At 47.9% G+C, this 22,969-nt stretch overlaps 2 protein-coding genes across 2 annotated transcripts in view; both read left to right on the top strand.

Annotated features, from left to right (window-relative positions):
• LOC144103766 (phospholipid-transporting ATPase ABCA3-like) overlaps window positions 1-2,324 on the top strand; it is a 37,336-nt gene extending 35,012 nt beyond the window's left edge. The window contains exons 9-10 of the mRNA XM_077636420.1: window positions 906-1,034; window positions 2,157-2,324. Of these exons, the coding sequence (XP_077492546.1) occupies window positions 906-1,034; window positions 2,157-2,324 (297 nt within the window). The remainder of the gene's footprint in view (window positions 1-905; window positions 1,035-2,156) is intronic.
• Window positions 2,325-3,295: 971 nt separating this feature from the next.
• The window catches only part of LOC144104770 (phospholipid-transporting ATPase ABCA3-like), a 30,002-nt gene continuing 10,328 nt past the window's right edge, over window positions 3,296-22,969 (top strand). The window contains exons 1-10 of the mRNA XM_077637950.1: window positions 3,296-3,445; window positions 4,532-4,687; window positions 7,209-7,419; window positions 9,252-9,504; window positions 10,231-10,283; window positions 10,960-11,404; window positions 13,599-14,020; window positions 17,250-17,375; window positions 17,889-18,071; window positions 20,952-21,442. Of these exons, the coding sequence (XP_077494076.1) occupies window positions 3,401-3,445; window positions 4,532-4,687; window positions 7,209-7,419; window positions 9,252-9,504; window positions 10,231-10,283; window positions 10,960-11,404; window positions 13,599-14,020; window positions 17,250-17,375; window positions 17,889-18,071; window positions 20,952-21,442 (2,385 nt within the window). The 5' untranslated portion in view covers window positions 3,296-3,400. The remainder of the gene's footprint in view (window positions 3,446-4,531; window positions 4,688-7,208; window positions 7,420-9,251; window positions 9,505-10,230; window positions 10,284-10,959; window positions 11,405-13,598; window positions 14,021-17,249; window positions 17,376-17,888; window positions 18,072-20,951; window positions 21,443-22,969) is intronic.

Genomic DNA, 22,969 nt, shown 5'->3' with positions numbered 1-22,969 from the left:
GGTCACGCGTGTTATATTTAATACTGCTTTGAACCTGCGACAGCGTCCGGATTTTCAACTGATATTTGAATTTTTCCGTAATGAAATGTAGCCTGCATCAAATTGGTGGTTGTTTGTATATCTAACAAAAAAAAAACAGGACGGTTACGACTATGTAAAGCGAGATTCAGCGACAGCTATAGTGTTGTGGTCAAGCGGTGCACCCCTGCACTGACAGGCGCCTGCTCTAAACGGAGCCACCCGTAGGCTTATGCGACCCAGGTTGACCGTCACATACGGTGAGTGCGTTAATAACATCCACCCGGTGGGTAGATGTCATGCCCATCGGTTACGCCGACACCGACGTGCAAGCCAAGGACGGGCGCCTAACAATTATTGCTTTAAAAAGAGCACTGCAGCGTCCTCTGTACTTCAGTGATGTCGTGAGCGAAAAGCTTTCCAAGTGTTTAGCTCATTATGAACCAAAGCGTAAACTGAGCGAAAGATGTCGCCGTGCTGCTGGCTGTTTTTGTGCCAAAGCCCAGGAACTACAGTAAACTTTTAGATCATTATTTTCGGCAACCAGGAATACCATGGTAGTTAAATCTGGAGCATGATCACTTGTCTGACGCTGTTCACTTGACGACACGTGACCGGATGTTGACGGTATAGTGTAGGTTTGCAACTTCCGCTGAGGAGGGAGTCTTAAAGCTGCTTTCGATAAAAAAAACAAGTTACTGGTGAGTACTGACAATAAACAGGGACTATATGCTGGCGGTGTGTTCGCTGTTCTCGCCTAATGTGGCGTGCTTTGCAGCAGTTCAATGCTGCTCCGTCCGTTTGCGCAGCCATCGACGTCATGGCGAACTGCGTCGTGGTGGCCTCAGTGTAGAATTACCTCTTATTGCCTCCTGTATTGCCCTTAGGCGAGCTACTGGAACCCCTCGGCAGTGGACATCACGGCCAACGTCAGCGCCGCCGAGAAGGACCCCCGTCGATTCGAGCAGCTCCCGCCAAGCCGACGTCCCTTGATCATCACGCAGGACCTCGTCAAGGTGCGGGCCTAGAGGCGAAAAAGAAATGCATGAAAACAAGAAAATAGTCGGAGCACCACGGCGAAAAAAAACACCACTGGTGAAAACGAGCACAGCTGTGACGCAAGCACCGGCTTATCCAAGCATTCTGTTTTGTTTGACGACAATGAACCTAGAACAAAAGCCTCCCCATTACACTCACAACATGACGTTACGACACTTCATTCGCAGTAGTTGAAAAAAGTTAACAGCTCAATTACTGGCAATAAATTCGACTGCTCCGCACTTCGCCACAGAGGGAGCTGTGTGGCAGGAGGCGTCGTAGACAATTTTTCGCCGGAGACCAGGCGGCACCATTTCTGAAGGTTTCAGCCATGACGAGTTCGAGCACCTGGTTCGGAACCTTCCTACCTAACATGATAAAACCGGTGGTTTTGTGCGGTACCACGATTCTGTTCCAGCATCCCCCATCACAGTCTGCTGATCTGCAATATTGCCATTTTAATCCCTGTTTTATACGATTCCAGCTGTGCTGTACGTAGATGCCTTCTGTACCTTAAGCGTGGGCTATACTTGTATAGATCTTATAGACGGCCTAATCAGGATTCGTAGCTTCATCTATATCGCTCATTTTTTTGTGTATGTAGGAAGCACAGTCACTAAAACCAAGGAAATGGTTTAATTTTATATGGGTTGATAGATAGGAAATCAGTCAAGATTTTCCCACCGAAACACAATTTATTAAAATTTATTATAAAAGAAATATGTTATAATTAGCCCCACATTTCTCTACTCTTGGTTGCCGATTCGCTTTTTTTGTAGCTAGCTGCGTCCAAATATTCTCATAGCAACAGTCGTGAACCACGTTTCTACTCACCGTAGCAATTGAGAGCTTTAGCTTAGCGAACACGCATCCCCTTAGAGTTATAAGGGCCTACCGGGAGCCTGACTGCGCGCGCGTAATGGCAGCTACGTTGCCAGATGGGGCGCGCACCTGCCATAGCACGTGCGCAGCCGACATCCCGTTATCCGCTATACGCCTATCTTGTGTCTTCGCTAAGCTCAAGTCCCTAGTCCCAGTGAACTGGCATTAAAGCTGCAAGGCCTCAGTCGTGTAAATCTGGCATCGCTTCTCGCTGCCAGGTGTACGGCAAGAAGACAGCCCTGAATGGCCTGGACTTCGTGGTGTACGAGTCCAATGTGACGGTGCTCCTGGGACACAACGGTGCTGGCAAGACCACGCTCATGAGCATCCTTACTGGCAAGTGCCCGCAGTCTATGCGCAGGTGCCACCGAGCTTGGATGGTTTGACCGCAAAGGTAGTCGCAGTAGCATTGCAGTTAGGTGGCCAACTGTTGGAGCTGTGATTTGTGCTTCTTCAGACTGTGCGCTTGAAAAGAGAGATGAGATTAAATTATAGGGGATCATTGATGCGGTAGAGAATGTGTTAGCATTATTGTTCCCCCTGCCTCCCCCCCCCCTTTTACGGAGCAGCCACTGCAGCTGAACGGTTCGTGAATCACGGTGGGACACACCGTAGCTCTTCTCCGCTCTCCGCCACACTCCGCCCTCTCGTCGTCCTTCCTCTCCTTTCCTTATCCTCCTCTGAAATAGAGAGGAGGATTTCCCTCTCGTCCTTTTGCCACCTTTCAACCAAGGCTTCAGACTGACGGACGGACAGATATTTCCGACATGGTGGTTCTAATGCTAACGCAAGAAAAATCTCGCTACCGAAGAGAGGCTTAGACCATGGCATGGTTTATGCCAGAAGACGTGGTAGAGGCACATTGAACCGCGTACGCGCATAGCCTCCGTCACTCTACGTTTCTGTAGTTTTGATCATTTTTGACGTAGATAGCGCGGACGTAATAGCGCTGTGCTGTTATTTCGAGTCGGAATAGTTGCTATAATATGATACAACTTAAAGAAAACAGCAGTCGTTAACACTGGGCCCTGGCCTGCGGCGTCCTTTATTACTCCGCTGACCTGTCACAACATTAAATAAAACCAGCTTTTTAATGTTTGACCTTATTAAACAAGCCGGGTATCAAAACTCTAGATCTTAATTTTTTTCCCGCGATTGACTTCTCGTTTGGGTAACAAGAAGAGTTTTAACAGCGGACAATTTTTTTGTTGCGGAGGTCATGAATGTGGGCAGAGCTTCGCTGCAGACTTGAGTTGTATCCGACTTTAACACGCTGCACAAGCATCCAACCTTCGTGGTCGAACGACAGACTTGTTTTCCCAACTCTCTCCCGCAATGGCCTTGCCTTGTAGGCATGCAGGCCCCGACGAGCGGCGTGGTCCGCGTATGCGGCCTGGACGTGGCCACACAGAGGGACGAGGTCCGCAAGAAGGTCAGCTTCTGCCAGCAGACGGACATATTCATGGAGGACCTCACCTGCATCCAGAACATGCTCTACTTCGGATCGGTGAATACGATCTTATAAACATGAAATGATTTTAGCTCCCGTTGGCGGGATGCCACGAGCGACATTGGCGCCAGAACGGAGGAACCGCACGGATGCGAACATGAGGCGAACCTAAACGAACTTCGGCGAAACTTGCAGTCATCCCCTGGTGGGTACGAGCTATACTGCCATCGGAGTGGCGCATGCGTCTTCGGAATCACGTGATGGGCGAAGCCGGCGCCCAAGCAAAAGTTCAGTCTTGCATCCTGAAAGGCGCACACGCAGTCCTGGTTGCACTAAGTGTGGAGACAGCGCTGCGCTCGTTTCACCAGCGAGCACATGTCCCGTGGCGCCATCTATCAACACAGCCATAACCAGCTCTAGTTTTAGCGCTCGACGGTCACGCTGGTCTGTTCGCATTGACGAGGCGGATACATTAAAACGAGCTTCAGTTTGGCTCGGTGAGCTTCCTGGGCCTGCGTCGAGTCTCCGGCACTTACGCCTGTGGAAGCTGGAAGCGTGGCTAGAGGCGTCTTGTAGAAGAGAAGTAAGGCGTGAAGTTGGGCTAGTTGGTTCTTGAGTCGCGTCATTTTAAAAATGTGCTAAAAGACGGGACGACAAGACGAGGCACAAACCTCACCACACACAGCGCAGTGTGGCCCTATTTGTGCCTCGTCTTGTCTTGTCGTCCCGTCTTCTGGCGCAGTTTTAAAATGACTGTAAAAAAGAATCGATTTGCGAGTTCTACGCCGGAGCAGCAGATCGCTCGACTGTGTTGACAACGCCACGATTATGTCCCTCTTTCGGGCTCTCTAGATAGCAAAAAGTTATTTCTCGAGACATGTGGGCCAGCTAGAAGCGATATTCACGAGTTGGAAGAGCGAGAAGTGACGCGTGGGGCGAACTGTCCCCTGCCTCTGTGACATAGTGGTCGATGACTGCAGTTCCCGCAGCGCCCTCTTCAATCACTTTGCTAAGGCTAGCGACTGCGTGACAAAAGAGGGCGAAAACAATTATGCTGTTTGCTTCTTTGTTTTGCGAGTGCTCGTTTCGTGTCTTCTTTACAAACTGCCGTCAGGCTCTAATTGTCGTTTCCATGCGGTGCAGCTGAAAGGAGGCCGGTCCCAAGAGCTGACCGAATCCATCAAGAACACGCTGAGTGTGGTCAAACTGGAGGACAAGGCCCACTGCAGGCCCAAGGAGCTCTCCGGAGGAATGAAGCGGAGGCTGAGCATAGCCATCACCCTGGTTTCCAAACCCGATGTGAGCATCCTTGCCCACTACACGCACCGGTGTAGTCCTCCTACCGCCGCTCAATTGTGCCGAACGACGTTGCTACCGCACCTCACAGCCGCCGTGTCCATGAGCAGAAGCGAACACTGTAACGGCGCACGCTGAAGAGATCCTCGCAGAGCTTTTCATCACTGAGCGAATCAGTTTTCACTTGCTGGAAGCACAACGGCACGATTTTTGGCGGAAAATAGATACAAAGAAACTCTTAGGCGATACTTTGTGGCTCGTTTGCGTTAGCAGCCAAACGCTCGTTATATCCCTGGTGCATACTAAAAGTTCGTTATATCCTAGCACCGATCCGTTCGGCCGGAACTGTGTAACCTGCAGGTTAAACAGTTCCGGCTGAACAGATCGGTGACACCGGTCACAACACTAAGTTTGTTACAACCGAGGTGGCATACTTAGGTTCATTGTACACGATGTAGCACACGAAAGTTCGGTTTATCCGAGTGTAACACGCGAAAGTCCGCTATATTTGAAACCAATAACACACGAGAGGGCGTTGTATTCTAGCTGGCATACATAGATTCGGTATATCCGAGGTTAACACGCTAAAGTTCTTTATATCCGATTTCTGAGGTTCGTTATATCATAGATGCCATACTAAGATTCGTTATACCCGATGTACTATACTAAGTAGTTAGTATACGAAGTTCGTCTGTAGCTCGATGGGGGCGGCAACCTGCCGCAGGCTACTAACATACGGCGGTCGCCATTTCCGCCTGCATAGACACTTCTGATGCTAACGTATTAGAAAGAATGAAAATAATTGCAGAGCTAAGCTCATCAGCTTAATGCATTAATCATCCAAAGCTGTTTTAGCTCGGCTTTAGCCATTCAGTCCAGCATTCGGCCATTTGAATTTTGATCACCAGCCACAAGAGAAAGCGTAACAGTGCTCACGTGGATCAGCGAAATGTGATCTGGCCATCCGTCTCCTCCAACCCTTTCGCTCTCTGCCCTCTCGCATTTTCCCTCTCCACCCTCTCCCCTAAACGTGGAGAGAGTTTTGTCCCTCTCTCCCCTTTTTACACTTGCTAACCGTGCCAGGTGGTCACCACCTGCAACGGTTGACAGGTGGCAATTAAAGTGAACTGAATAAGAATTTGTTAAATCTATTAACTAAGCTCAATTAAAATAGACCAATGAGTTAATAAGGTCTTACAGCTAACGCTGCAGATTCCACTGCAGAATGCAGGACTATGGCTAAACCAAAGCTCTATTCGCTGTAAAGCAAGGACGCTTTCGTATTGCTATCTTTTTTTTTTCGCGCTTGTCCGAAAGATCTCGATGCATCTACAGTGCATCTGCATAATCTTATCAGCATTTGAGACAACGCCCCGAAGATAAAGAAAGTTTACCCCAGTTATCCCTCTACCTACCTAGGCAGGTCTGGTGATAACTGCAGCGCTTACTCCTCCCAGCGAACGGTCAGGGTGTGCGGGTGGATCCCTTCTGTGGTTAGTGTCTGATCGATCAAAGCTCACACAATTAAGGGACTGACGGCCGGTGTGAACGTGTTGGCAGACAAGTCAAGCGTGGCTCTTCAGTCAATTCTGGCTGGAGCTGCACAGTCAAGTCTGCGTCTTTTGAACTCGCCATCGCCGACATTCCGGTGAATTATCCTTTACAAAAATGGTCTATAGAAAGTCGACTTCTTAGAGACTTCCTATATATATATATATATATATATATATATATATATATATATATATATATATGTGTATATTTGTTTTTGTCTAACCATAGTCTATAGACAGTCTATAAACTAAAGTCTACAAAACCTGTATGGCCATAAATGTAAACAATATAGAGTGTCTATAGAAATTGCATTGCCTATAGAGGTTCTCTAAGGTGTGTCTGTAGAAAGTCTATAGAGTTTATAGACAGAAGTCTATGGACAGTCTAAATAAATTTTTGTAAGGGATGCGAGTTTCTGCTCTGCCATCTTTTGACTTCCATCGGTTCATGTTACCGAAGAACAAGTGCCGTACTATGCGAAAACAGCGAAACACGACGGCGGCTCATTGACTATAGACGTTCGGCTGCCGAGCTCGTAGTCGTGGCATCAAATCCGAGCCGCGGCCGCCGCATGTCGATCGAGACCATATGCAAAAAAAAAAAGCTTTTATGCTAGCTGTGTGATGTCAGTACGTGTTAACAAACCCCAGTGGTCGAAATGAACCCGAAGCCCTCTACAGGGCTACAGCTAGCTTAGTGTAGTATTTTTGACCTGTGCACTTTGTCGGTTTGGCTGAAATATATGTCACCTAAGGCCTTGCATCGTACCATTGTCGTGCAAGTTTCTTTACGTCCTCAGGTCAACAAGTTTTTAGCTTCTTCCTGTCATAAAATTGGCAGCAATAGTATATATCCTAAGGAAAATAGTTAATTTCTCCGGCAAAAGAAGCCGACGTGCCGGAGGCATATTAATCACGAATACCGTGGTCAGAGAGTTCACGTTTGAATAGACTCCTTACTTCTGCGGCAGCTGCTGATACTGGATGAGCCGACCACGGGCATGGACCCCGAGACGCGCAGGACCGTGTGGGACGTCATGAAGGACGTGGCCAAGGAGAGAACCATCCTGCTCTCCAGCCACGACATGGACGAGGCCGACGCCATTGGGGACCACGTCATCATCATGTCTGGCGGAAAAGTCGTCTGCAGCGGCTCCACAGCGTTCCTCAAGAGAGCCTGCGGTACGCCAAGTTGTCACGCTAAAGCAGTGGTCGATTCATTTAGGATACGTCAGTGGGGACAGCAGTGGTGGCCTAGTGGTTTGAGCATATCCGCCTCGTAGGCAGCAAGTGTAGGGTTCGATCCCCAGGGCTTCTGGGTACCCACGGGTGACGCAATGGGTACAAGCTTTCCCCTGCCCTGGTCATCGGCTCATTCGGGGTAAAATTCTTGGGAAATGGGGATTTGACCTTACCTCCAGTAAACAAAAAATACCTGGTGCCAAGGCTTTCTTTCGCAAATGTCCTTGCGCCATAAAAATCCACTCCCTCTCCACATCCTCATCACCATCAAGACGTCAATAGGCCGATCCCGCGCAACTCATTCCGCAATCGTAGTTCTTATGGCACGCCGAATGGGAACCGTAGTTTCAGACGCAAATTTCATTAAGGAGATTAGTCGAACGACCGACGATGGCAAATGTGCAGTAAGCCACACATCTTTAGTGAGATTTTGCCTATCAACTGAAGTATTTTTTTAATCGCACTCCGGCCATGTGAGGTGCCCGAGTTTTCTATCTTTAGCAAAGAGCCACAGGTAAAAACCAGCGCCACACAATGCTCTAGGAACTATGCCAACAGACAAAGCCCCCGTTACAAAGCACACTGTGAAATATGCACACACACAGCGCTTGCCTCTATGTGTGCCACGTGCGTAAGCACAGCGGTGAACGGATCATTAGCAGGAATTCGGGAAATCGTTCAGCCAATGACGCTAAGCCTAGACTTCATCTCATAAGCTGTTTGCAGCGTTGTGAAAGGTAGAGCTCACGTCCAATCAGGGCCAAGGATGACGGCAAATAGTCCCTCACACATTTGTGCAGTGTTGACTATTTTCAAGCAATCATTGGAATGACTGGAAAGATAGTTCGGGATGATATTGTTTCAAATGCACAGCGAGCGTTTCATTCTTTGCTTCGTTCTGATTGGCTCGGTCGCTCTCTTTCTTACGTCATGGATGACGTGTAATTTTCCAATGTTCGTAGCCATGTCCCACGTGGGAACAAAGCCATGCGCCCAGGTAACCTGGAGCGCTTGCCCGGACTTTCCTGTAATGAAAGTCTTCCTGCATCATGGCCGTCGCAAAAATAGTGTGGCGATCGGTCGGAACGGTGTGACAACATGAAAGGCAGAAAAATAGGAAATTTTAAAGTACTTAAAACTGCACCAACTGCAAAACAATAGAATAAGGCAAGGATATAATTGGAATGAATTCAAAATGAAATTAGAACTGCAAGCCTTTCTCATTACCCGCAAGTAAGTTTCCTAAGTACCCCCGATAATTTATTCCTTACTGCAAAAAAAAATCCACTGCTAGTTAGCGCCCATGTGCCTCTATTTCCGCCCGTCGACTTCCCGTCGTTCTACTTATCATTTACTGTTTTCACAACCAGCGGGAAGCTTCTTTCTGGTTAGGTAAAAAATCGAAAATTGGTTTTTGGGGAAAGGAAATGGCGCAGTATCTGTCTCGCATCTCGGCGGACACCTGAACCGCGCCGTAAGGGAAGGGATAAAGATGGGACATGAAGAAAGAGGTGCCGTAGTGGAGGGCTCCGGAATAATTTCGACCACCTGGGGATCGTTAACGTGCACTGACAGCGCACCGCTCACGGGCGCCTTTGCGTTTCGCCTCCATCGAAACGCAGCCGCCGCGGTCGGATTCTAACCCGGGAACTCCGGATCAGTAGCCGAGCGCCCTAACCACTCAGCCACCGCGGCGGGTAATTCTAGTTATGTCCCAAAAGCCCTTTGTACCAGGCGTAGCCTACTGATTGCAGCCTGGCCTATGTTTCCAGGGGTGGGCTACAAACTGACTCTGGTCAAGGTTCCAAACGTGTTCAACCTGAACGGCGTCAACGCATTGGTCAGGGAGACAGCGCCCACTGCGGAAGTGGACGAAGACAAGCAGCAGGAAACTGTCATTACGCTGCACACGTTGGACCACAAGAACTTCCCGCAAATGTTCGAGGTGCTGGAGGGCTCGGCCGACCGCCTGGGCATCGCCAAGATGGGGGTCACCGTGGCATCGATGAAGGACGTCTACCTCAAGTGAGTCGAGCGAACGGAGCGAGAACTCCTTAAGAGCTCGAGTGTCAGACGTCCCTTTGGTAGCTATATGAGGTGATGGCTGTATCAGGTATCTCTTCTGTCAAATGAACTTGCCTGCATAAGAAGCACGTGCAAGCATTCAAGTTGGTTGTTCTTCGCAAGTCTCCTCCATGTTGCGAAGTAGGGGGCGAAAGTGTTATGATGCAGTCGGTAGAAGAGATGTGAATTAGGCGGTGGAAGTGTTGTGAAGTAATCACTCAAGGTGTTGAGAAGTAGGCAGTGACTTTATACACATAATCGGATTTCATGCCTTTTTTGTAACGTTTTATGACGTTCGTTGCTGAAATCCTGTTTTATGCCGTGTGGCACATTTAGCGTCTCGAATAGTAATATTAAGTGTTGTGAAGTAGGCGGCGAAAGTCTTGTGAAGTAGGCGGCGAAAATGTGACTTTGGCAGCGAAGGTGTTGTGAAGTAAGCATTGAAAGTCTTGAGAAGTAGGCGGCGAAAGTGTTGTGAAGTAAGCAGTGAAAGTCTTGAGAAGCAGGCGGCGAAAGTGTTGTGAAGTAAGCAGTCAAAATTTTGAGAAGTAGGCGGCGAAAGTGTCATGAATTAAGCAGTGAAAGTATTGTGAAGTTGCCGATTAAAGCTTTGAAGTAGATGATGGAAGTGCTTGGAAGTAGGCGGTGAACTGAAATGCTTCGGCTCAATCTCTTCTCGTTTTGCAGAATAAACATGGACTGGGCACCAGGGGGAAAACAGCGAGATCAACCTGTAGATGGTAAGACGCCTTATACGGTGCGCCGAGAAAAGGACAATACTTGGACTTTTCAGCTTCTTTCTATGAGGCCAAAAGTTTAATGTATGACACGACCAGGTTGTACACTCTTGGGAGCCGTCATCGCAGCGCTCATTGCTCGTACGGCGCAAGGATACTCTGAAAGCATTACTTCTGATCACATTAATGCATTGGAAGCCTCATAGGGGGAAAAAAATTGGCGGTGGTTTAGCTCTGGTTAAACCTGGAGTGACGCGATAGCTACAACTTGGTCACGTGACCAACCACGTGACCAACCACGTGATGGGCCACGGCGCCGCGCCACCGGCAGCTGCTCCGCATCACGTGACCAACCACGTGACGGCGTGACGGCGCAGCCACGCTGAAGGCTCGAAATGCTAGCGTAATGTAGCTATCGCTACAAAATCTCTGTTAAGCATGGTTACGCATAGTTTGGCGCCAGAGTTGGTCCGGTGCGCGCCTCATCCATGGCGAAACTGAGCGACCGAGCGCCAGAGATGCAGCTGTTATAACCCCGCTAGCCACGTGGTACAGCAGCGGCGAGACTCCGAGCCGGCTCGAGGTCAAACGCGCACTAAACTTGACCTTGGGAGCCTTAGTGCGAAGAGTAGAGCTTTCGCTCTAAAGCAGCTCGGCTCCATGGTTCCGTTCCCCGCAGAGAGTGACATCGCCGCCGTGTGCCGGCCGATCTCTAAGGAGCGCACCCTGCGGCGTTGCTTCTACGCTCTGTGGGCCAAGCGGCTCATCTACCTGGCTCGAAGTTGGGGCCTCCTGCTGTCCGGCTTCGCGCTTCCGCTGCTGCTGCTGCTCCTGGTGGTGATCACCCTGCCGACGCCGTCCGTGAAGATTGACGAGGTCGAGGTGGGCGCCACGCTGCCGATGCAGCTGCGCTTGGCCACCCACTTCCCCGAGGCCACCATCATCGTCCAGGAGGCGCCAGCGGCGAAGGACGTCAGCGCCGCGCTTCGGGTGCTTGTGGAGTCGCAAGGCTGCAGCGTCCGCATCGTCGACAACGTCACCGAGGCGCTGCGAAACGAGTATCTGGCAGACTTCGGCCACTACATTCGCACGTTGCCCTTTGCGATCGGCTTCGAAACCGACGCGTGAGTTCGAGGTGGCCCTGGCTTCTAGTGCGACGTTTCTTGGGAGAACTGCGGATTGGACTAGTTGGTGATGCATAATGGTGGTTCAACAGCGCAAAAGCACACACAGACCAACTAGGAGACGAAACACACAAACCAGCGCTGAAAATCACACAGACACACAAATCAGCGCTGGTTTGTGTGTCTCGTCTCCTACTTGGTCTGTGTGTGCTTTTGCGCTGTTGACCCACCACTGTGCTTTGGGATATTCCCTAACGGGGAGTAGATTTTAGATAAAGGAGTAGTTGTCAATCCAGGAATGGACTCCTGGGCTTTCCGCGTACTTCTTCCAGATTCTGAGTCTCGCTCATTCTTCCGTGCATGCAACAACTCTTCGCGCCACTCTATTCAAACCGGTGACGTACGTCAGGACTGTAAAGGACTCAGGAATCACTGTTCGGACGCGAATACAAATGTAACCGTGAGTCAAGGAACAACAGGGAAAAAAAAGTGCCGTGGCATCACGCTAGTGTACTTGCGAAAACTGCCAGTGCAGACGATAGCGATACCTGTATATCGTTTTTAGCGCGAAAGCACTAATTCATGAGGTCAAACCCAACCAAGAATCTTGTCTTGTCTTTAACAGGTCAAAGAGGGGCGACCGGTCAACTTGGTCGAATGCTTTCTACAAATCCAGCTGGATGACCGCGGCGGAAAAAAATCCAGTTTCCGCCATCTCACAAGCTTTCCATTTAAAGCCAATGGGTTCCGCGTAAATGAAGCAAATGCAGGGTGTTTCACCCGAAGAATTTATGCCATTTCTAAAAATGGGATTTTTTGAGTTAGAAGAGCGATTTTTTTGGCATAGTACTGTCGCTGGTGTAGTACATCATAATACAGCTAAGGCGTGCTAACTGGCCGGCTGGTTATATAATACTGAATAGTTAACTTTTTGAATATTAGGGTTAGGCTCCTCAACTATTGAGAGGCGTGTAGCCCACCGTAAGTAATATCCATATCGGTTTTTAGAATTTCGAAAATGCGGTTACCTTCGGTCCTGTGGCCCAACAAATTTTGGCTACATCGCGCCAAATTACATGCGCTTTCGAGAAGCTTGCAGGCACAGCAACCTCTCCAATGCACGTAACTCGTCGAAATAGCCAAATTTTCTTTGGTCACAGTGAAGAGAGTAACTGCGTTTTCAAAATTCTAAACACTGATCTGGATATTACTTAGGGTAGGCTACGCGCCTCTTAGTTATTAAGGAGCCTAACAGTATTAGTTAAAAGTTAACTCAATATTAGCTAAACAAACTACTAGTGAACACATCTTTGCTGTATTATGATGTAGAACACGACTAACAATGCTATGCCAAAAAAAAGTGCTCGTCTAACTCAAAATCCATAGTTTTTAAAATTAAGTGTTAGGTGAAGCACCCCCTACATTGCTACAAGGTTCGCATCCCACTCAAAGCAACCTTAGGAACGTCGTTCCAGAAATGATTTGTGTATCAGATGTTTTAGTCACAACATACGTGAATTACTCAAGCCTATGTGGAACTGAGGATAAGAGCTCAGATTACAAAGTGGTGGCACATCGCTTCCAAAATAGTAGGACAGAAAGCTTTGTGTAACAGGAAGAAAAAAAACAGGATGGCACTCTGATCTGCGATGAACGCGCATCAGAGAAACTACGTCTACAGGATGCGTTCCACGTAAAAGAAACTGACCAGACCAGGTAATCAGCAACACGCTGCAACTGGAAGAGGATGGCGCTATGTGTAATAAGAAGAAAAGGCAGTTGTTCCACTTACAACAAACATACTGCATGCAAAGAGCACCAAAAAGATTACAGAAGTCCGCCTTTCCCATGGAACAACCTGACAAATTTGTCTATGACCAGTTCTTTTTCGTCAAAACGAAGTTTCTGTGAAAGCTGTATATTTTTGCTTTGAAAACTATTGTAATGTTTAAATGAAACTGTGACTCAATATTATTGCATTGCCTATGCTGTGTGCATCAAGAATTACTTTTGTATTTGTTAATTACTTTCCTCCCCTGCTGTATTAGAATTTGTTTCATATGTCATCACTGGACCCTTTACTAGCCAATGGCTATGAGTCCAGCAACTGTTTTGTATTCTGAAAAACATTTTGCAAATAAGCAACTACAAATGAACGAACTCTGTCGCGCAATGCGTCGTGTCGGGTTCACAGGGTGCGACTGATCGTCAACCCGACGCGACCGGTGGCGCTCCCCCTGGCGATCAACTTCGTGGATGCGGCTGAGCTGCGCGCAGGCACTGCTCAGCCTCTGGCGCGCATCGACGCCGCCATCACGTACGTCAAGCTTCCGTCGGGCGACGCCCTGCTTTATGGCTCCTTGGCGACCATGTGGGGCACCGTGTACTGGCCCCTGCTGCCGGCGCTCTCGTACGCCCTGGTTTTCGCCTGCTTCGCCGCATTCCCGGTCGCCGAGCGTCTGGGTGGCGCCCGAGACGTCCAGCTGATGACGGGGATCTCGGGGGCCTTCTTCATCGTCACGCACGCCCTCTTCGACATGCTCCACTACGCGATAGTCATGGGCCATTGGTGCCTGCTTCACTACGTCTTCTCGGACTACGAGCTAAAGACGGCTGGTATGTCAGCTTCTGTGTACGCATTAGTCATCGTCATCAGTCTGACTGCACCCACTGCAGGGCAAAGGCCTCTCCCATGTCTCTCCAATTAATTTACCCTGTTCTTTGCCAGCTGTGCCCACCGTATCCCCCAAAACTTCCTATTTCATAGCCCACCTCACAGCGCCATAAGGGAAGGGATAAAAGAGGGACTGAAAGAAGAAAGAAAAAAAAGAGGTGCCGTAGTGGAGGGCTCCGGAATAATTTCCACCACCTGGAGATCTTTAACGTTCACTGACATCGCACAGCACACGGGAGCCTTTGCGTTTCGCCTCCATCAAAACGTGGCCGCCGCGGTCGGGTTCGAACCCGGGTACACCGGATCTGTAGCCGAGCGCCCTAACAACTTAGCCACCGCGGCGGGTTAAAATTGTTTCAAAAGCGTCAGCGCGGAAAAAAACAGCGCGACGAGCACGATAGAAAAAAGACAACAAAAGCGCTGAGGGACGAAATGAACCAGTTTTATTTGTGAATGCAATGTATATCGAATGAAAGATAGAAGGAAATAAATGACGAAGGAAAGGAGGATACCTAAAACGAAAAACGATGGTCTTGCGTCCTTTTTTTCAAATGATTTCGTTATTAGGCACAATTAAAACTGAATCTGATGGCATTTATGTTGTTTTTATATATCATCCTCGTCTGTTGCGCTGTTTTTATCGCGACACCATGAAAGCCATTAAAAAACCCATCGAAGAAACTCGGTGGTGTACGACAGCGCCCGGCGTCATAAAAAAATTGCTGCTGGTTTAGCTCCGGTTAAATCTATTGTGTTTGGTTTAGTTTGCTTTATGAGGGTTTGACATTCCAAAGCGACTCAGGTTACGAGAGACGCCGTAGTCGAGGGCTCCGGAAGTTTCGACCACCTGGGGTTCTTTAACGTGTACTGACATCGCACAGTACATAAACCTATTGTGTACGCGATAGCTTCATACGCATGGTTACACGTGGTAAAGCTTTTTATTCAGCAGAAGGTGTTTCCTTGGATATAGCTATGAAGACACTGCGGTGATCCATGAAGAAGTCCATAGCTACTCGTAGCATGTGCACTGAATACAGTTGAACATGGTTACAACGATGTCGAAGGGGTGCCTGAGATTTCTTCGGTATAGCCGTTGCTTCCTTATAGCGGTACACGGACTTGGTTGCAAGTGCCACATGCCAGCGGGCTTACCTGATAGAGGACAATATATTGCTGATGTTTAGTGTGCCGCCAATGCGCGCAGCGGGAACATTCAAAACAAATAAATGGAGCACTTAGGCGAAAACCGAACACCTAGCACGCCGCAGAATAGTACACCAACAACCATAGACGAACATACAAATTTCTTCCCCGGGCCGCATGGGCTTCAGCGCATAGTGAAAGGCCTATTCAAACTATTTAACTCAGTTTTCTGCATGCTGAAGCCGTTACGGGCCGCTTCGCTACATGCCGGAAGTATCTTGTGGAGAATTTTCGGCGAAGAAACGAGTGCCCCCTTATAAAACTGTCTATAGACTTCCTATAAACTATATTGCCTTCATATAGATTTTTGTCCATTCATAATCTATGGAGTGTCTATTCATAATCTATGGAGTGTCTATAGACAAAAGTCGATTTAAAGTGTATGGCCATAAATCTATAGATTGTCTATAGACTGTCTATAAGATTTGTATTGCCTATACATTGTTCTCTAGGGCTTGTCCATAGACAGCCTATTACTTTATAGACAGAAGTCTATGGACAGTTTATGGACTGTAAAAGTTTTTTTGTAAGGGCCAGTGCCAAATCGCGCGTCGTAGCTGACGATGGCTCCAGACAATGGCCCTGCTTGAGGCGGTATAAGTTTTCCCCACGTTATGTGCGCTGCACGAGAGAGAAGGTAATGTGAGGAGATTACATAATTTCCATGTAGAATCAGCACGGAAGTGTTCGGCACTGTTACACATCGACAGCCAGCCCGATATGTCTAGTGGAGTTCGTTAGAGGTTCGTTATATCCCGTGGTAGGAAAAATTTAGTTCGTAAAAAACGCATTTTTTTCGATATATCCAATATTTCATTATAAAGCGTCTTGCTATAGCGAAGTTTGACTACTGAAATATCGACTCGCATGTCACCTGTCGGCCACTTTATGCTAAACGCTTGTGTGGAAGTCAGAGAACGTTAGCTGGGTAAAAATCGCATTTTACCCAGTGGGCGTTTCCATCAGCTCCAGATTAAAAAACTAAAAGCAATTGAGCTTCGATTTTTCTCCAATAGGCGCATTCACAGTGAACCGTCCTCTGAACTGAATTCTTAAAGGTTCATGTCTAACATTCTCGGACAAAGATTTTGAAAATTGTAAAATTGCAACACACTGTTATGGAAACATTGAATTTATTCGTGCATTCTTCGCGCATACTAACACTTCTAAATTTTCTTTTTTTTCCACAAACGATTGACGAATGGAACGCCCTGCCTCTACAGGTGATATCGGCTGTTGATTTTGACAAGGCACTCTGTGAGCTATTTAGATATATGTACTACATTGCACAATTTATTGTTGTGTGTTTTACGATGTAACTGTTTTTGTGTTGAGTGAATGTATTTTTCTGCCCTCCCTGCCTGGACTCAAATGAGGGTCTGCAGTATTGTGGAAATAAATAAATAAAAAAATATGTAGCAAAATCTTCCTTTTAAAGTGGCTTTGACGATAGCAAAAACATTACTGAAAAGAAAAACAGGACGGCCGTGGGGTGATCTTCGGACATATTGACTGTTATAGTGAAATTATAAGTTTAACGTTAAGAGACCGAAAGCGGGCAGAGTGGGTGAGGGAACAAACACGGGTTAATGACATCCTAGTCGAAATCAAGAGGAAGAAATGGGCTTGGGCTGGGCATGTGATGCGAAGGCAAGATAACCGCTTGTTCTTAAGGGTAACGGAGTGGATTTCGAGAGAAAATAAGCGTAGAAGGGGGCGGCAGAAAGTTAGAGGTGGGCGGATGAGATTAAGAAGTTTGCAGGCATTGGGTGGGAGCAGATGGCAAATGATAGGGTTAATTGGAGAGACATGGGAGAGGTCTTTGCCCTGCAGTGGGTGTAGTCAGGCTGGCGATGATGATGAGAGTGAAATCTTAAATTATGTGAAAAAATTGCGCTGATAAATTATCTCCCTTTCAAAACTGCGTTTGTCCTGAATTATCGGGTATGGTCTCCCCTGTTGCAGGGTACATGGCTCTGTCGTTCACCTGCTTCGCGCCGTCGGTGATCGGCTTGGCCTACCTGGTGGCCGAGGTGGCAGTGTCACCCGGAAAAGCCATGGCCAACACAGTGCTCGTAGTGTACGCAGGCGGTAAGGAGACTCGTCGGTTACGGAGCTATGAAGACCTCTTGAAAACTATGTACTGTTTAATTACCCTGAATTACAACGCCAATGAACCTTGTAATTATTGTGTACGACTTCAATTGCCTATGAGTGCTTGTGTATAGTATTGTGTTGTCTTTTTTGTGTTTGTAAAATGTATTCGTCAAATTTTGCATGCTTAATCAAACTGTTTGCTGTGGTTATTATTTCCCACTGCACTTGTGTACCGCTATGCAGTTGCTATCTGCCATATGTTTATCTTGCTTCATGTATAATTTTAATAACAGGAGGTCCCCCTGAGTTTCCCTGTGGGATCCCCTTCTGTAATAATTCATGTACCTCACACCTGTACTTCTTCGTTCAGCCTACGCGGACAAGGTAAAGAATCAGATCACACCAGTATACGACTTCCTTGTTTGCGAATATGATGTTAAGCTAATATTCCTACTGAGGGTAACATGAACGGATTTTCCATCTATGTTTTTTTCTTGTCAATCGCAGGAATAATGTCCATCGCTTCCTTTGAGGCCGTACACGCCACGCTGGACATCGATGGCCTGCGCTACCTGTTCTCTTTGTTCCCGCCTTACGCGATGCTACGATGTCTGGAGAAAATCACCAGAATCGACATGAACGCGGATTTGTGTCGGCGGTCAAAGGTCGTGGAGGCAGAAATGAGCGCGGGTGAGCGCTGCAGTGTTTGCACAAACCTATTTTGATTCTCGGAGAGTCCCCCCCACCCCTCTTAATTCCATCTTAATTGCCCTCTTAACTACATCACTGGAAGTATCTGGGCGAATTGGTGCGTGATTCTTGGCACAACAGCGCGCCGGATGATAGGACAAACACAGGGCTCTGTTTTTCCTTGTCTGTATCCTGTTACCCTACGTGCTGTTTTGCTAAGTATCACACCCTCCTAACCGAAAAAGAAAACCAGCAAACCTTTTGTATTAAGTAATTACCTCATCTCCCATCCTGCTCCACCAGGAATGATAGTAGTACGATCCAATCAGCGGACGAAAAAAATCGAGCGTGTTTTACGTCGTCGTCTTCCTAGATGTCTTCACGCTCATTGTTTTCGCAGAAACACTGCAGGATTAGCGCACACTAATAACTAATTATACAACAACAGCTGTTAAAGGCAAGCATACAGGTTCCGCGGCGCTGGCGTTGGAGTAACACAGCGCGAAGGTGATTGATCAATACGCAGTGACGTCAAGCATAACGTCATTGCAATGCCCCACGCTGAGTGGTCAGAACATAGTGTCGTAACGAGTGACAGCACATGGAAGTCGTCCGCACTCTAATAGACGAAACTACAAATCATCATCACCACCCTGAATACGCCCACTGCAGGACAAAGGCCTCTCCCATATCTCCCCAATCAATACTTTCCTGTGCCAGCGGCGGCCATATACCCCCCGAAAAGTTAATTTTATTCACTCTCCTATAACTTTCTGCCGCCCGCTGTTACGCATACTTTCTCTTGTGATCCAGTCCGTTACCTTTAACTGCCGTAGGTTGTCTTTTCATCGATTGCATGCCCTGTCCAAGCCCATTTCTTCTTGATTTCGACTAGGATGTCATTAGTCTGCGTTTCTTCCCTGATCCACTCTGCCCTATTCCTGTCTCTTAACGTTACACCTGTCATTTTCTTTTAAATCTTTCCATAGCTCGTTGCGTTCTCAATTTAAGTTGAACCCTTTTCGTTAGCCTTCACGTTTCCGGCCCAAATACGAGTACAGGTAAGATACAGCTGTTATATGCTTTTCGCTTAATGGATATTGCTTCATGGCCATTCATGATCTGAGATAACGTGCCGAATGCGCTCCATCCCAATCTTATTCTTCTGGCTATTTCACTCTCGTGGCCCGGATACGGGGTCACTGACTCCCCTAGATTGACGTGTTGACTTCCCACTTCTAGCGCATGAATATTCATGAATGTAGAATACAATAACATATTCACCGCTAGAAGCGGCTGTTGTTGAATTCGCTTTTCACAATGGTAACTGCAATGTGATTTTTTTTAATTAAGCACTACAGACATGCGCGAATGACTACTCCATGGGCGGATGATGCGTAGTTCGCACATGTTTAAGGCTGTAATAATTGGCACGGTTCCCACTAAAAATAAATTGTGAGCATAAGCTAGTCCCGTTCGCCGCCTTGTCCGTGTCTTCATCGCGCAAAGTTTCTTTGACAACGATGAGCAACTGACTCGCCCCTCATTGTTGCGCCTTGGATATAGAAGTCTATGTAAAAAGAAAAAAAGCGTAGCGAAAGATTTTGTATGACGAGTGAACTAAGTTGCCTTTGAATCTCATCGTAGGCTTTCGCTCTATTAAGCCTATCAAACGCAGCAAAATTAGGGGGGAGATCGGCGCTCCGCCATAAGGATATATGATGCGGGAGTGTTAATGGTTATTAGCTACATTCTTGATTAGTACCTCCTTAAAATTACACACATTCATTGACATAATTCAGTAGGCGTACTAGACCCCGTGATACAGAACAAGAAAGGCAATGTCGCCGTTTAGCCAAGCCGAACTAACGTGTCTCAGTGGCCTAAGATAAGAAAGTCTCAGTGGCTTAGGGGTAGAGTGAAACTTGATACTCAGGGGCCACGGGTTCGATTCCTAACTCATTATCACAATTTCTAAGACGATAGTTTTACGGGCCCCGTGTTGCAGAAAAGCCGGCGTCGGCGTCGTTGGCTGCGAGCGAAAATTCCCCAAAGGAGCAACCTATGGGGCAACCTAGGGAGCAACTTAGGGGCAACCTAGGGAGCAACCTAGGGAGCAACCTAGGGAGCAACCTAGGGAGCAACCTAGATTAAGTGACCTTGCGACTTCATCGCTGCCGGCCCATTGGACGGTGAGCTAACTGCCCACCGTGGCAGTTCAATTAAACACTGGTCCAGAGAGGTTGTTCGAGAGGCGAAACCTGGGTCACAAAAGCCCCACCGATGGCAGCACCTGTAATCCCATGGCAGTGGCGCATCGCTCAAGCGCTGCACCGCTACGCCAGGGATGGTATTACGACTCCCAGAGATCTATGAATGTAAAGAAGAGAACGACGAAATCTGCATACAGGAGCATTAATTAACCTATTAACGCTGTTGCGTCATATCCTTAAGGCGGAGCTTAAGTGTCCTCTCAGTTTTGGTTTATGGTTTACAGGGTTTAACAACGTCCCAAAACGACACAGGCTATGAGGGACGCCGTAGTGAAGGGCTCCGGAAATTTCGACCGCCTGGGGTTATTTAATGTGCACTCACATCGCAAAGTACACGGGCCTCTAGAATTTCGCCTCCATCAAAATTCGACTGCCGCGGACGGGATCGAACCCGCGTCTTTCCGGACAGCAGCCGAGCACCATAGCCACTCATCCTCGCGGCGGTTAAATCCCACCAGTTTTAGCGCTATAACGCTAGAGCTCTCACTCATCGATTTCGCCGATCTTCATCCAAAGCCTGCTTGACCTTGGATGATGGATGATGGATGATTGATGACTGTGGATGTTGGATGATGATTGATTGATGATGATAATATTAACTCCACAGGGCTTTCGAAAGGCACCAGTGGCAGCCGTGACGACGGCGATGAAGGCTTTTGCAACTTCACCCCGCCGCTGGCCTTAGGCCCCGACAGCATCGGCACAGAGCTGCTGTGCATGGTGGGCGTAGGCCTGGCCATGCTCGCAGCCATGAGCTTCTTGATCTCGGGCTACTTGTTCCCCGCGACGAGCTTCACGCCCCAGGAGTCGAAGCTGGACGACGACGTCGAGGAGCACAGGAAGCTCGTGAACAAGCTCAAGGAGAACGGGGACTTCGGGGAGCAGGCGTTGGTCGCCTGGAGGCTGCACAAGCGCTACGATGCCCTGCACGTGGTCAAGGGAGTCTCACTAGCGCTGCGGCCCTCCGAGTGCTTTGGCCTGCTGGGCGTCAACGGCGCCGGAAAGACGACCACGTTCCAGATGCTGGCCAAGCTGACGAGCGCCTCGTACGGGGACGCCTATACAACCAAGGCCCGGCTTAGCGGGAACACGCGCCAGGTTGGTCTGATGTGTTTAGTGGAGACGCCCCAAGATTTAACACATTTCAAGTTATCAAGTCAAGTTTTGTCATGCAAAAATTTTCAATTGAAAAAGTGTAAGTGACCGAACGCTCCGCGAGTGCTTCCCTGGACGATGAAAAGCTGGACGCCCCACTCCAGGTGTAATGAACATAGTACTGTGCGCGTGTGTTTTTATTGCTTCGTCATGAACTAATCACGCGCGCAGCAACGAATGAAACGCGAAAAAGAAAACTGAGGTGGAGACTCAAAACGCCAACATGTTAGCTCCTGGAGAGGAAAGAGAAATGTGGTTGATTAAAACTTCTGAAGACGAGTCATCGCGATTTCGAAGTTCAAATAATCCGAGCTTGTGCTAAGCTTCCCCTGCCTAAGAGCTTATTTTGCTGATCGGGGCTCAATTGTATCGTTCGAGATTCATTATTTGCTGATAGTACATATTTATTATTGTGTAAATAGTTTTTGTGGATGTTACTTCTCCCCCCGTATCCTCTCTTCCTGTCCCCTCAACTCTTTAAATTAATTTCTCCACTCTGCCTGTTATCCTTTATTTCCGCTGCCCTAGCTCAGGTGTTTCAGTATCGATGGCAGGTGCCGGGGCTAGCAAAAATGTTTTCCTGCCTTTTCTATTAATATTTTAATAAACCACTCAGTACTACTTGTAAGACACATGAAAATATTGAAGGTAATGGTCCATTGTTCTGGTATGCAGCAAAAATTCCAACGATCGCATTGAACAGTTAGGAAGACTTCCATATAAAACCAATGGAGAACGCTGTTGACGATAGCAAAAACGTGAATAGAAAAAAAAGATACAAGTCTGCCGTTGGGTGACATGCAGATATATTGGTTGTTATAGTAAAATCTTACATTATATGAAAAAAAAGGTTCCGTTCATAAAAGGTTTCCCGCTCAAATTTGTCCGAAATTTCTGGGTAGTGGTAGAGAGATGGCAGGCAGATGGTTTCTTGACTCACACGAAGCGAACAACGAAGAGGAAAGCCTCACGGTGCTTGCCAACGTTTTCAACAACAACAACAACATCTTCTGGGCAAGATAAGTCCTCTTGTCCAAACGCTGCCAAATACCCTGAAGCATCCCCCTGCCTTGTTCACTTTGTATGCTTCAAGGTAGGGAGTCACGAATCATTAGAATGACCTCAAGTTGGCCGCCAACAACGTATGGGCCTACGGCGACAGAGGCGACAAAGTGCGCGGCGGCTAAATACGGCGAAGAGCTGGAGACAAAGCGAAGATGAACAGCGCTCGCTGCAAGCTGCACGAAGATCGGCGTCAGGTTGAGCGCACCACGGGAATAAACAACCCATGAGCACAGATAATCGGCCCAACATTGGAAATATACTGGCAAAGGCCGGCGCGACCAAGAAGCAATGTGATACCATTCAATTCCAATATTGGGCCAATTACCTGTGCTGCTTGGGAATACCAGGATTTCGAAACAGGCGATATAATTCCTTTGAATGCCAACCGGTGGCGCATTTAAAAAG

Source organism: Amblyomma americanum, chromosome 9, assembly GCF_052857255.1.
Source record: "Amblyomma americanum isolate KBUSLIRL-KWMA chromosome 9, ASM5285725v1, whole genome shotgun sequence".
NCBI lineage: Eukaryota > Metazoa > Arthropoda > Arachnida > Ixodida > Ixodidae > Amblyomma > Amblyomma americanum.
Note: the sequence above shows the minus strand (reverse complement) of the source record. Positions and strands in the feature narration are given on the sequence as shown.